General features: G+C 53.0%; 1 protein-coding gene across 1 annotated transcript; it reads left to right on the forward strand.

The window, feature by feature from the left end:
• Positions 1–560: 560 nt before the first annotated feature.
• Positions 561–12,205, forward strand: TRIP6 (thyroid hormone receptor interactor 6). The gene is made up of 9 exons (XM_056863939.1): positions 561–773; positions 3,859–3,971; positions 4,761–4,877; positions 4,972–5,667; positions 8,767–8,857; positions 9,450–9,619; positions 10,619–10,797; positions 11,275–11,395; positions 12,074–12,205. The coding sequence occupies exons 1-9, from the start codon at positions 566–568 to the stop codon at positions 12,203–12,205; spliced, it is 1,827 nt and encodes a 608-aa protein (XP_056719917.1). The 5' UTR covers positions 561–565.
• The last annotated feature ends 928 nt before the right edge of the window (positions 12,206–13,133 follow it).

A 13,133-nucleotide genomic window follows, 5' to 3' on the forward strand; every position in this document is an offset into this window, starting at 1 on the left:
AGAACTTACAGCTACCTGTTGATACATTAGGCCATTATGTATAGCTCTGAAAACTGAAATTGTGTGACATGGGTTTCTTCCACTCTTTGAATGTAATATACACTCTTTGAATATAATATACAATATAAAGTTACCATTAGAATTTTTTCACCCCTTAAGAGCTTTTGAGAAGCAAAAAACCTGGATTTCCCCAACCATTTGAATGAAGGAGGGTTTATAAAGCCATAGTGGACAGTCAACTAATGCATGTGTTCGGGGCAGGTAGTCAGCTAACTTTCCATTCACTGCCTACCCGCAGTTTTGAATGGTTGATTTTAAATTAGTGGTTGTATTGTGTTTTTATTGTGTTTATATTGTAAGCTGCCTTGAGTTCCTGTAAGGTAGAAAGGCAGCTAAGAAATGTTTTCAAATAAATAAGGGGAAGGCTCTTCAGTTTGTGGGGGCCTCCTTCCTTTCCTTCTTAGTATAAATAGGACCCAGGAGTCCTGGCTCCCGGAATCCTTCCTGTTTCTGGCTCACGAGACCTGAATTTGCTCTCCCTTTTAATTTTTTTCTAGCCGCTCTCATGATGTCCGGGCCCACCTGGCTTCCCCCAAAGCAGGTGGGTGTTTCGGGGTCTCCGGGCATCTTGGTTTCCGCGCCAGTGGCCTGCAGGCCCCAGAAGAGTTTTGCTACTGCTCCTACTGCCCCCAAGCCCATGTACGGATCTCAGGAGGCCAACGGGACCATGAGTGCGACAGGGACGGCCCCTCGGTACCCACCCCCTGCGGCAGGTAACGGGTCTGCTGGGAACTGAGCCGAGCGGAAGAATTAAGAGCATGCGGCAGTCGCCAGAGCTGCTGCTCAGTTTTAAAAGCTCCGATGCTGCGTGTTTTGGGAAGGGAGTAGAACCAGAAACCTCTGTTCAGAGGGTGCCAAATAGGGTTGCCCACCTCCAGGTGGGGCCTGGAGATCTCCCAGGCCCCACTTGGAGAGCCAGGGTGGTGTAGTGGTTAAGAGCGGTGGGAGCAGTGGACTCTGGATCTGGAGAACCAGGTTTGATTCCCCGCTCCTCCACACGAGTGGCGGAGGCTAATCTGGTGGACTGGGTTGGTTTCCCCACTCCTCCACATGAAGCCAGCTGGGTGACCTTGGGCTAGTCGCAGCTCTCTTAGAGCTATCTCAGCCCCACCTACCTCACAGGGTGTCTGTTGCGGGGAGGGGAAGGTAAGGTGATTGTAAGCTGGTTTGAGTCTCCCTTAAGTGGTACAGAAAGTCGGCATATAAAAGCCAACTCTCCTTCTCGGCATTACAGTTGTACCCTGATGGGGTCTCTTCGCTCCCCACCCGCCCCCTTCCCAGGCTCCACCCCAAAATCTCCAGGAATTTCCCAACCCAGAGTTGATAACCCTACTGTCAAATAGGGTTGCCAGCCTCCAGGTGGGGCCTGGAGTTCTTCCAGAATTACAACTGACAGAGATGAGTTCCCTTGGATAAAATGGCTACTTTGGAGGGTGAACTCTATGACGTTATAGCCTGTTGAGGCTCCAGCCCAAATCTCCAGGGTTTTCCCAACCTGGAGCTGGCAACCCTGCCCAGGCTCTTTTCCTACCCCTTTCTGTGCCAGCTTAGTGAGTGAGCCTGTCTGTTCATTGTTACTATTCCCCTGTCATCATTGCGGAAGAGGACGGAGAGAGCCCGATCGGCCCAAGGCTGTATAACTGAAGGCCCGTCTGTGTCGGCTGGGCTGGGCCGGCTCTTAGCCGAAATATCCTGGTGAGAAACGTCTGCAGACACGAGCTCTTGGCCTCGGTCCACGGCAGGCCCCGACAGGCAATCCAGCGAGTTGTGTAACTGCGGGTATCTTTAGCACATGAGCAGGGGCTTAGAGAAGAGATCACAGGACAGGCTGGGGAGGGGGGGAAATGAGGCAGGAAAAGAGGCCTGTAAGAAGAGGGGTGTGTGTGGGTGGGTGGGGGGGACGAATGATAATTGGCTTTGTTGGGATGAAGCCAGGCATTTCCCTGCCACCCATCCACAACAGGCAGTGGGGTGAAGACCAGCAGGAGGCAACAGGCCTTGCGGCTTCCCTGGAACTCACTGCCACTGGATTTTGTGCTCGGTAGTGGCATAAGCAGTGTTTTTGGGAAGGATTAAATAAAGACGTGGCTGACAGTGTCTTCTGGCCACAGTGGGGCCTCAAAGGTGGGGTACCTCTTGGGTAAGAGACCCTGATAAGGCTGCCAACCTCTGGGTGGTGTCCTGGAATTACAACTGATCTCCAGACTACAGAGATCAGTTGTTAGAAGAAGAGTTGGTTTTCATGTGCTGACTTTCTCTACCACTTAAGGAAGACTCAGACCGGCTTACAATCACCTTCCCTCCCACTCCCCACAACAGACACCCTGTGAGGTAGGTGGGGCTGACAGAGTGTGACTAGCCCAAGGTCACCCAACTGGCTTCATGCGTAGGAGTGGGGAAACCAACCCGGTTCACCAGATTAGTGTCTGCCGCGCATGTGGAGGGGTGAGGAATCAAACTGGATTCTCCGGGTTTGTTGTTGTTGTTGTTATTTCAACTTTCTACCCTGCTCTCCCCGGCAAAGTTCCCCTGGAGAAAACGGCTGCTTTGAAGGACAAATTATATGGCATTATACCCCAATGGGGAGAGAAGGCAGCATGGTATAGCCCAATCTCAGAGGCTAAGCAGGATCAGCCCTGGTTAGTAGTTGGTTGGGAGACCACCGAGGAATACCAGGGTTGCTATGCAGAGGAAGTCACTGGTAAACCACCTCTGCTAGAGGTCTCTGCCTCCTTGGGCTGCTGATGGCCTCTAGGAACCACCAGACTCTTTGGGGGGCAGAGAGACTAGCAATTTTTTGTCCTGCTGGTTGCCAGAAGTAAATTTATGATTGCTGCATGGCTATCCATTGGGAAACAGAGCGCCCGCAGACAGGGTTGTGGGGGTGCAGGATGAGGAGAAGGGAAGATAAGTTTTATCCAGGATTTTGGGGGTCCAGGAAAGGTGGGTGGCAGCCTCCTCAGGCAACTGAATGGGAGGCTGCATGTTGAGTCCCCCTTTCGCAAAACTGGCATAACGAGGTTGCGGAAACCTGAAGAACAGCCGTGGCCTACCTGAAATGACCTGGGAATCCAGTAGTTCAGCTGCTGGGGGCCATAATGACGTCCGAAGAGCCATGCTGGATCAGACCAATCGTCCAGTATCCTGTCTCCTAGTCAGCTGGCAGAGGGGAAGCAAAGGAACAAGGCCTTCTGGACATGGTTCTTGCCTGTAGTCAGCTTCCCAGCACATGGCCATTGGAGGCGTTCTGTCTGGGAACCTGGAGGGTCCCGCTCTGCTCTTGGGGCCAGCAGATAGCCCTACCCTCCATAAAATTGTCCTGCTGCCTTTAAAGACTGTCTAAGCCCCTGCCCATCACCCTCTTCTTGTGTCAGTGAGTTCCACAAGTCAACCACTCATTGTCATAGAATCATAGAGTTCCAAGGGGCCATACAGGCCATCTAGTCCAACCCCCTGCTCAATGCAGGATCAGCCTAGAGCATCCCTGACAAGTGTTTGTCCAGCCTCTGTTTAAAGTCTGCCAGAGAGGGGGAGCTCACCACCTCCCTAGGTAGCCGATTCCACTGTTGAACAATTCTTATTGTAATTTTTTTGCCTAGTCTTCAATTCCTGCTTCCTTGTCAGTCTCTCTTCATTCTCCTGCAACAGTCCTCCTTGCGCTGCTGGAGAGAACCCAGCAGGGGGTTTGCCGAAGGGACGGAGGCCACTGTGGCCTCTGTCTGCCTGCCGCAGGCTGGGATTCTGGGGGAGACGATCCCTAAAACGCTGACCTGTTTCCCTCCCTCTTTCTCATGCCAGGGCCCCCTTCCCTTCCTCAGGATGCCACAGCTGAGTATCATTACCCAGCCAAAGATGAGCGAGGATCGGGGGGTTCTTGGGGCAGCGTCTCTCCTCCGGGCTCTCACGGGCAGGTAAGTTGGGTGGGGTTGAGGAGGAGTGGCCCAGTAAGGGGAAGAAGCCCCTTCAAACAGAGCGGTGCCACCCCTGGACTGTTAAGCATTTGGTTAAGCAGGGTTTGGAGCCTCTTCCTTCCCCTCCCATGTGAACTTCTGGTTCCCTCAACCCTATTCAAGGGGGCTCCTGCTCAAACAAACTTTGCATCCCTAACAAAATCCCCTTGAGGTTTACCTTTCTGCTTCCCTGCCACCCCGCCCCAGCGGGATTCCTACCCCTTTTGCAACAGCACCCCATGCAGGTGATGGGGTGTGAGAAGCCACCCCTGTTGAACTTCTGCCTGGTGAGCTGCTGTTGTAGGGATAAAAGGTGTGCAGGGAAGAGGCAGGGTGTGGCAGGGAGACGGCCGCCATTTTGTGGGGCTGGTGAAAACATAAGAACATAAGAAAGGCCCTGCTGGACCAGAGCCAGAGCCATCAAGTCCAACAGTCTGTCCACATAGTGGCCAACCAGGGGCCTCTAGGAAGCCCCCGAACAAGACAACTGCAGCAGCACCATCCTGCCTGTGTTCCACCGCACCCAAAATAATAGGCATGCTCCTCTGATCCTGGAGAGAATAGGGATGCATCATGACTAGCATCCATTTTGTCTAGTGGCCATGAATAGCCCTCTCCTCCATGTCCACCCCCTCTTCAAGCCTTCCAAGTTGGCAGCCATCACCACATCCTGGGGCAGGGAGATCCCTTCCACCCTCTCTCTTTTGTGGGCCAATCAAAAAGGCCACCCTCCCCTCTTTGTACCCTCAGGGTCCCTCCTTGGACCATCGGCCGGCTTGCTCCTCCAGCATCGATGTCCAGATAGACTCTCTCACCAACATGTTGGCAGATATGGAGAATGGTGGACACCGCCGGGCCGAGAGGCAGGTAGGGTAGCTAGGCGGGGGTGGAGTGTGCCCTTGTGATTCCCCCCTTCCCCAGTTCCATCCACTCCTGACTCGAATTTCCTGTCTTCTTCCAGAACGTGGATTCTTCTCCATACCCGCCCACCCTGCTGCATCCTGGTGCCTCCAAGCCTACCGGTGCCTACAAGCCAGGACCCCCCGGTGCCTTCCATCCTGCCAAACCCGCTGCCTTCGCCGCCGACTCCTACGCCAGGAGCGTGCCATATGGAGGGCAGCCGTCACAAGTGCCAGCCTATCCAGCCACCTCGGGGCTGCCCTCCCAATACGGCACTCCTGTCCCTGGTGACTCCTACGGAGCAGGTTACCACCGGGCACCGGCAGTACCCAAGCCGTACCCTCAACCGATGCCGGCGTCCTACACCACGGCCTCTACCCCTGCTGGCCCCCATTTCAACATTCAAGTGAAGGTGGCGCAGCCAGTCCCGGGCTACAACCAACCCCGGCGGAGGGCAGAGCAGGCATACGGCCCTCCATCCCCACAGGCTGGCTACAGGGCCAAGCCACCCCCTCAATACGCCTCGGAGCCAGGGCTCAGGACCCGACCCCACGACGCAGATCCCTGGTACCCGGAGCCGCCGTCTTATGGCAAGAGGGTGGGCGAGGGAGAGTTCTGCCCCAGCGCTGGAGGGCCAGCCAAGCTGGGCTTGCCAGGAGGCCAGTACCCGTCTGGACTGGTCAAAGCGGGGAAGGAAGAGGCTGCGGTCGCGTCACAAATGCCAGCCAGCTGCGGAGGGCTGAGATACCAGCACCAGGTAAGAATAGCAAGGGAAAGATTGCACCAGCAGGTTGCCAAGTCCAGTTAACATAAGAACAATAAGAAAGGCCCTGCTGGATCAGACCCAGGCCCATCAAGTCCAGCAGTCTGTTCACACAGTGGCCAACCAGGTGCCTCTGGGAAGCCCACAAACAAGACGACTGCAGCAGCACCATCCTGCCTGTGTTCCACCACACCCAAAATAATAGGCATGCTCCTCTGATCCTGGAGAGAACATGTATGCAGCATGACTAGTATCCATTCTAACTAATAGCCATGAATACCCCTTTCCTCCATCAATATGTCTACTCCCCTCTTAAAGCCGTCCACATCCTGGGGCAGGGAGTTCCACAATTTAATTATGCATTGTGTGAAAAAATACTTCCTTTTATCTGTTTTGAATCTCTCACCCTCCAGCTTTAGCAGATGACCCTGTGATCTAGTATTATGGGAGAGGGAGAAAAACGTCTCCCTGTCCACTCTCTCCAAACCATGCATAATTTTATAGACCTCTATCATGTCTCTCCTTAGCCGCCTTCTTTCCAAGCTAAACAGCCCTAAGCGTCTTAACCGCTCCCCATAGGACAGTTGCTCTAGTCCCCTAATCATTTTGGTTGCTCTTTTCTGCACCTTCTCAAGCTCTGTAACATCCTTTTTTAGGTGTGTTGACCAGAACTGTACACAGTATTCCAAGTGTGGTCTCACCATAGATTTGTACAAGGGCAGTATGATATCAGCAGTTTTATTCTCTATTCCTCGTCTAATTATGGCCAGCATGGAATTTGCCTTTTTTACAGCAGCCGCACACTGGGTTGACATCTTCATTGAACTATCCACTACCATCCCAAGATCCCTTTCTTGGTTTGTCGCTGCCAGCACAGATCCCATCGGTGTATATGTGAAGTTGGGATTTTTTGTCCCAATATGCATCACTTTACACCTGCTCACATTGAATATCATTTGGCATTTTAATGCCCATTCTTCCAGTATGTAGAGATCCTTCTGGAGCTCTTCACAGTCCGATTTTGTTTTAACCACCCTAAATAATTTGGTGTCTTCTGCAAACTTGGCTACTTCACTGTTTAACCCCAACTCCAGGTCATTGATGAACAGGTTGAAAAGCACCGGTCCCATCACAGATCCCTGAGGCACCCCACTGCTCACATCCCACCATTGTGAGAACTGACCATTGATTCCTACTCTCTGCTTCCTATTTTTCAGCCAGATCACAATCCATAAGAGGACTTGTCCTCTTATCCTGTGACTATGAGGTTTGCTTAGCAGTCTTTGGTGGGGGACGTTGTCAAAAGCTTTTTGGAAATCCAAATACACAATATCCACAGGCTCATTCCTGTCCACATGCTTATTGACGCTTTCAAAAAACTAATAGGTTAGTGAGACAGGACCTACCCTTACAGAAGCTATGTTGGTTGTGGAATTCCTGGAGATTTTGGAGGTGGAGCCTGGAGAGGGTAGGGTTTGGGGAGGGGAGGGACCTCAGCAGGATATAATGCCATAGAGTTCAACCTCCAAAGCAGCCATTTTCTTCAGGGGAACTGATCTCCTTCGTCTGAAGATCTGTTATAATTCCAGGAGATCTCCAGGTCCTGCCAGGTGGCTGACTACCCTAGGGAGATGTGAATTCCTGGGCTGTCTTGGAAAGGGTAGAGAATTATGGCCAAAAAATTGTGGGGCAGAGGTTACGAACATCAGAAGAGCCCTGCTGGATCAGGCCAGTGAGGGTCCATCTAGTCCAGCATCCTGTCTCACACAGGGGCCGACCAGTTCCTCTGGAGGGCCAACAACAGTTCAGTTTATTTTGATACAAGATCAGCTTGAAAAATATTAAGAAAAGCAACAGAAACTGCCAGATATAATATCAAAACCACCAAAAAAGAATTATATGAGCTATTATAATCCAACAGGCCAAATTTTTCGCACATGTTTTACAATTGGGGGGGGGGTGTTTCCATTATTTCAAGACTTAGCCATCTGATTGTCATATTGCGCATACCCTTATATAAAAGTTGGTCATGTTATGAGTAATTTCTTTAGCGACGTCTGAAAGGAGGAAGGAAGTGTAGGATTGCTCTGATCTTCCTGGGGAATTTATTAAATTTGGCGTGATATATTGGGAACGGATATCATTATATTAGTGACAGTGGAATAATATGTGAGCAGCGGTCTTCAACAAGGGCAAAACAACAGGGAATAAGGAATGCAAAGATACCTGCCCCAACAACAGGGTACAGAGGCCGAGGCCTTCCTCTGATGTTGCCTCCTGGCCCTGGGATTCAGATGTTGACTTCAGAGGTTGAATCAAAAGAGTTTCCGTCTAGACATTTGGAAGAACTTTATAACAGAGCGGTTCCTCAGTGGCTTCCTTGGGAGGTGGGGAGCTCTCCTTCCCTGGAGGTTTTTAAGCAGAGGCTAAATGGCCATCTGTCAGCAATGCTGATTCTGTGACCTTAGGCAGTTCATGAGAGGGAGGTCACCTTGGCCATCTTCTGGGCACTGGGTGTGTGTGTGGGTGGAGGGAGGGAGTTGTGAATTTCCTGCATTGTGCAGGGGGTTGGACTAGATGACCCTGGTGGTCCCTTCCAACTGTATGATTCTGTTCCTCTGGATGTGGAGCTTTCTGGGTGCAGGAGTTCACCCTCACCTACCCTGTCCCAGTCCCCATAAGAGGGTCCCAGAGAGTCTTCCCTCAAAGGGCGAAAAGAGTGGTCGCGATTTTATGGTGTTGTCTGTTGTGGCCGTTGCATTTTCTCAGTGGCCAGAATGTGTTTGCGGAAGGCTTGCGTGTAAATGCTCCAATCAGCCCTCTCTGGGAGGGAGGCCCCCTGCTCAGGAAGCTCTGTGCCTACATGTACGTGGGGCTGTGCTTGCCGACCAGTGAGGGAAATGGCACTTGGCATATGCTCAGGGACCCTGTCCTTAATTACGTCACCTCCGCCTGGCTTGAGCCCACAGCCTTGGGTAAAAAGGGGTACTGAAACAACTCATTGCTGACTCGGCAGCAACCGAGGCCGTTCCTTCGGTGCCTCCCTGTACTGAGGGTTTTTTGCTTCCTTTCTCCTCCCCCCCCCCCATGCAGGCTCCCCCAAGCCGCCCGGAAGAAGAGCTCGATCGGCTGACAAAAAAACTTGTTTATGACATGAACAACCCTCCGTCCGGTGAATATTTCGGTGAGGATCCCTAATGGGAGATTTGGGAGTGGGGACGGAGGGAGAGCCGCCCCCTGTCCTCCAGGGAAGGCTGCAAGTTTGGAGGCAGAACATCTCCCAAGGGCCATGGGGCAGCCAGGGTGGCCAGCTCGGGGTTGGGAAATTTCTGGCGATTAGGGGGTGGAGCTTGGGGAGGGAAGAGATCTCAGGGGGTATGATGCCATACAGACTACCCACCAAAGGCACCGGGGAACTGATCTCTGTCATCTGGAGACCAGTTGTAATTCCGGCAAGTCTCCAGGCCCCACCTGGAGGTTGGCAATCCTGGTGGCAGCACGGCAGTGACCCTGATTAACACGACGTCATCTTGGAGGTCTCCAGGTTCAAAGCTCATCTCTGCCACAATCTCAGCCCCCCATATGTGATACAGGGATTATAAAGCTGGCATGCCTCGAAGGGCTGTTGTAAGCATTGCAACAAGATGGTGTGCAATGCTGAAAGTATGCTATGAACATTGGCAGGAGATTTAAGAGACGGCCTCCCGCAGTCACTCCGGTTCCTGGCCTCCCCAACCCTAGATCTCCATGTTGGCTTTTGTCTCCCTTTTGCTCAGGCCGATGTGCCCGGTGTGGCGAGAACGTGGTCGGGGACGGGACGGGCTGCGTGGCCATGGACCAGGTCTTCCACGTGGAATGCTTCACCTGCTCCACCTGCCACTGTCGACTTCGGGGGCAGCCTTTCTATGCCATCGACCGGCGCTCCTATTGTGAATCCTGCTATATTGTGAGTGGCAATAACCAGTGGGGGTGCAGGGGGAGGGGGGGCAGAGAGGGAAACCTGCCCCCACCCCGTTGGGTGTCTCTGCTGGGGTGGGGAAATAGCTGGGATTTGGGGGCTCTCTAGTGTTCGACCTGCAGAACTGCGGGGCTGGGAAAAGACCATCCTGGTAACCTGAGCAAAGGATGGGATTTTTTTCACTATGGTGACCTCTGGGTTGGAATAACGGGAGGGAGGCATGGCACTCCCCCCTGCTCTGCATCCACAACTCAGATCCTGCAGTTTGGATCTTGCGGTGAGCAGAATTCAGGCATGACGATGTTCCTGCAGATATATCCCCAGACAACTCGAGTGAGCTGTGCCACAAACTATAGGAAAAGGCTGTTGGGTCCACTGGACTCGGCAACTTCTTACCAGCCCAGAAACATTGAGATGGGTCAGATCCCGGAGCATGTGAAATCCACTTGTGCCGATCCCATTGCTGAGCGGGCGCTCACCCCGGTCGAAATACCAGCTTTGGCGCTTCTTTCAGGCTCAGAGATCCTGAAAACCTGGAGAACCGGATTTGATTCCCCACTCCTCCACATGAACGCCAGACTCTAATCTGGAGAACTGGGTTGGTTTCCCCACTCCTCCACATAAGACCAGCTGGGTGACCTTGGGCTACTCACAGCTCTCTCAGCCCCACCTACCTCCCAGGGTGTCTGTTGTGGGGAGGGGAAGGGAAGATGATTGTACGCGGTTTGATTCTCCCTTAAGTGGTAGAGAAAGTTGGCAGATAAACACCAAGTCTTCTTCTCCTCGCTCCAGTTTATTTTTATTTGTGGCCGAGTTGGCAAATTTGGCAGGCCCCGAGCATGAACCTACCTCCTGCTGTGTCTTGGAGATGGGGGCTGGCTTTGATGTCCTGCTCTTGTGCTCAGCCCGGGGGGCCCTCTGCTTTAGTAGGGGATTTGGTGGTCCTTCAGTGATGGGGGAAGGGCCCACTTCTTCTCATCCCGCCAGGTGACCCTGGAGAAATGTTCCATGTGCTCCAAGCCCATCATGGACCGGATCCTGCGCGCCATGGGCAAGGCCTACCACCCGCAGTGCTTCACCTGCGTCGTCTGCCACCGCTGCTTGGACGGGGTCCCCTTCACGGTCGACGCCACCAGCCAGATCCACTGCATTGAAGATTTCCACCGGTAACCGACTTTCCGCCATCTTGTGAGCCAGCGTGGTGTAGTTGTTAAGAGCGGTGGTTTGGAGCAGCGGATGCTAATCTGGTGAACCGGGTTGATTTCCCCACTCCTCCACATGAAGCCAGCTGGGTGACCTTGGGCTAGTCACAGTTCTCTTAGAGATCTCTCAGCCCCACCTACCTCACAGGTTGTCTGTTGTGGGGAGGGGAAGGGAAGGTGATTATAAGCTGGTTTGATTCTTCCTTAAGTGGTAGAGAAAGTTGGCATATAAAAACCAACTCTTCTTCTAACCTCTGGGGCTGGAGGGGCAAGGAGGTGTCGAAGACACAGCAGGCAACCTGGCTGGCTGGACTGGCCCACGGGACCCTGGCAGTTCCTGCCATGGCCCCCTTCTCTGGCAGAGGCTGCCTTCCAGCTTGGCAGAAGACGTTCTTTTGTATGCCAGCTGCTGCTGACTCCTCCTTCTTGCTCGCCTCCTAGGAAATTTGCTCCCCGGTGTTCGGTGTGTGGAAACGCCATCATGCCAGAGCCGGGGCAAGAGGAGACGGTGAGGATCGTCGCTCTGGACCGCAGTTTTCACATTGGCTGCTACAAGTGCGAGGTGAGGGCCGGTGAGGATTTGGCTGTTCGAGAGAGCCAGTGGTTAAGAGCGGTGGTTTGGAGTGGAAGACTCTGATCTGGAGGGTTTGGTTTCCCGCTCCTCCACATTGAGCGGTGGATGCTAATCTGGTGAACTGGATTGGTTTCCCCACTCCTCCACATGAGCTGGATGACCTTGGGCAAGTTATAGCTCTGTTAGAGCTCTCTCAGCCCCACCTCCCTCACAGGGTGTCTGTTGTGGGGAGGGGAAGGGAAGGTGATTATAAGCTGGTTTGATTCTTCCTTAAGTGGTAGAGAAAGTCGGCATATAAAAACCAACTCTTCTTCTTCTTGGTGGCACTCTTGGCTCACGAGTAAGAGCTCGTTCCCACATAGGGTTGCCAGCTCCGGGTTGGGAAATACCTGGAGATTTTAGGGGTGGAGTCTGAGGAGGGTGGGGTTTGGGGAGGGGAGGGATCTTGGCAGGGATGTGATGCCGTAGAGTCCATCTTCCAGAGCAGCCATTTTCTCGTGGGAGAACTGATCTGTCACCTGAGATCAGTTATAATAGCGGGAGGTGTCCAGCCACCACCTGGAGGTTAGCAAACCACAGAAATAAAGCACACCTGTGCTAGTACCATAAGGTTAGAAAATCAGCACAGAGATATCACAGTCTTCCATCCTTTCTTCCTTTCCCCAGGAGTGTGGGTTGCTTCTCTCCTCGGAGGGGGAGGGCCGGGGCTGCTACCCGCTGGACGGCCACATTCTGTGCAAGAGCTGCAGCGCACAACGGATCCAAGAGCTCTCCTCTAAGATCACCACCGATTGCTGACGGACGTACAGGCAGCTATCTCCTTCCTTCGGCCTCGTCTGCTCTTGTGTTCGGCTCCTCCTCCTGACCCCCCCATTCTCACTAGGGCTTGGGGGGGGGGAGGCTCAGGGTTTCTCCAGAAGTGGCCCCTAAACCCCCACTCGGCAGGACAGGAGATGCCGTTTCCGCTCCCCTGAATCTTGCCTCTGCTCCTTCCTCAGAGGAGCCGAAGATGAATTTCTTCCTCCCCCTTCTCCCCCCATCTGCCTTCTGCATAAGGTGCATTGACTCTTAAGCCTGCCCCAGGGTCCCAGAACCCATAAGCTGGTCTTAGCTGGGGGTTGGGGGTCGTGTGCTATTTTCTCCTTCCTGCTTCCCACCAATTCGTCCACCGATAATACCAATCAGCCCCTCTTTCTCCCCCCGCCCCCAGAGAGCAACTTGGGAGCACAAACTCCTGGAGGTGGTTTTAAAAGTCCTCTAACGTTCGAGTTACTGCGGTTTCTTGTACACTTCTCTCTCCTACCTCTGATTTCTTACCATGGTGGAGAAGGGAAATGCGTGTTCCGCATCAGAATTTAATTAAAGATTTTGCAGCTTTTAATGTTTGTTTTGTGCTTTACTGCTACTGGTGGCTATGTTCGTGGGTTCCGGGGGGGAGGAAGCTGTCAAATGGAGCAGGTTAAATATGGTGAGGGGCTTTAGATGCTGCCACTTTCGCCTCCCCCCTGCACAATTCATACAGCGCCAGTCTGTGGTCGATACGCTGGTGACTGAGGCCTACACCCAAGTAATGCCGGGCTGCCATCCTCTGCCATGGAAGCTTGCTGGGTGACCTGGGTGACATTCAGCCTAACCTACCTTACAGGGTTGCTGTGAGGATAAAACGGAGGCGAGGAAATAATGTATGCAGTTTTGAGTCCCCACTGGGGAGAAGGTGAGGTATAAA

The sequence above is a fragment of the Euleptes europaea genome, chromosome 18 (assembly GCF_029931775.1).
Source record: "Euleptes europaea isolate rEulEur1 chromosome 18, rEulEur1.hap1, whole genome shotgun sequence".
NCBI classification, from domain to species: Eukaryota; Metazoa; Chordata; class Lepidosauria; order Squamata; family Sphaerodactylidae; genus Euleptes; species Euleptes europaea.

Coding starts and splice junctions, on each gene's coding strand:
- TRIP6 (XM_056863939.1), top strand. CDS start 566: ATGATGTCCGGGCCCACCTGGCTTCCCCCAAAGCAGGTGGGTGTTTCG. Junction 774..3,858: donor GTACCCACCCCCTGCGGCAG/GTAACGGGTCTG, acceptor TTCTCATGCCAG/GGCCCCCTTCCCTTCCTCAG. Junction 3,972..4,760: donor CTCCGGGCTCTCACGGGCAG/GTAAGTTGGGTG, acceptor TTGTACCCTCAG/GGTCCCTCCTTGGACCATCG.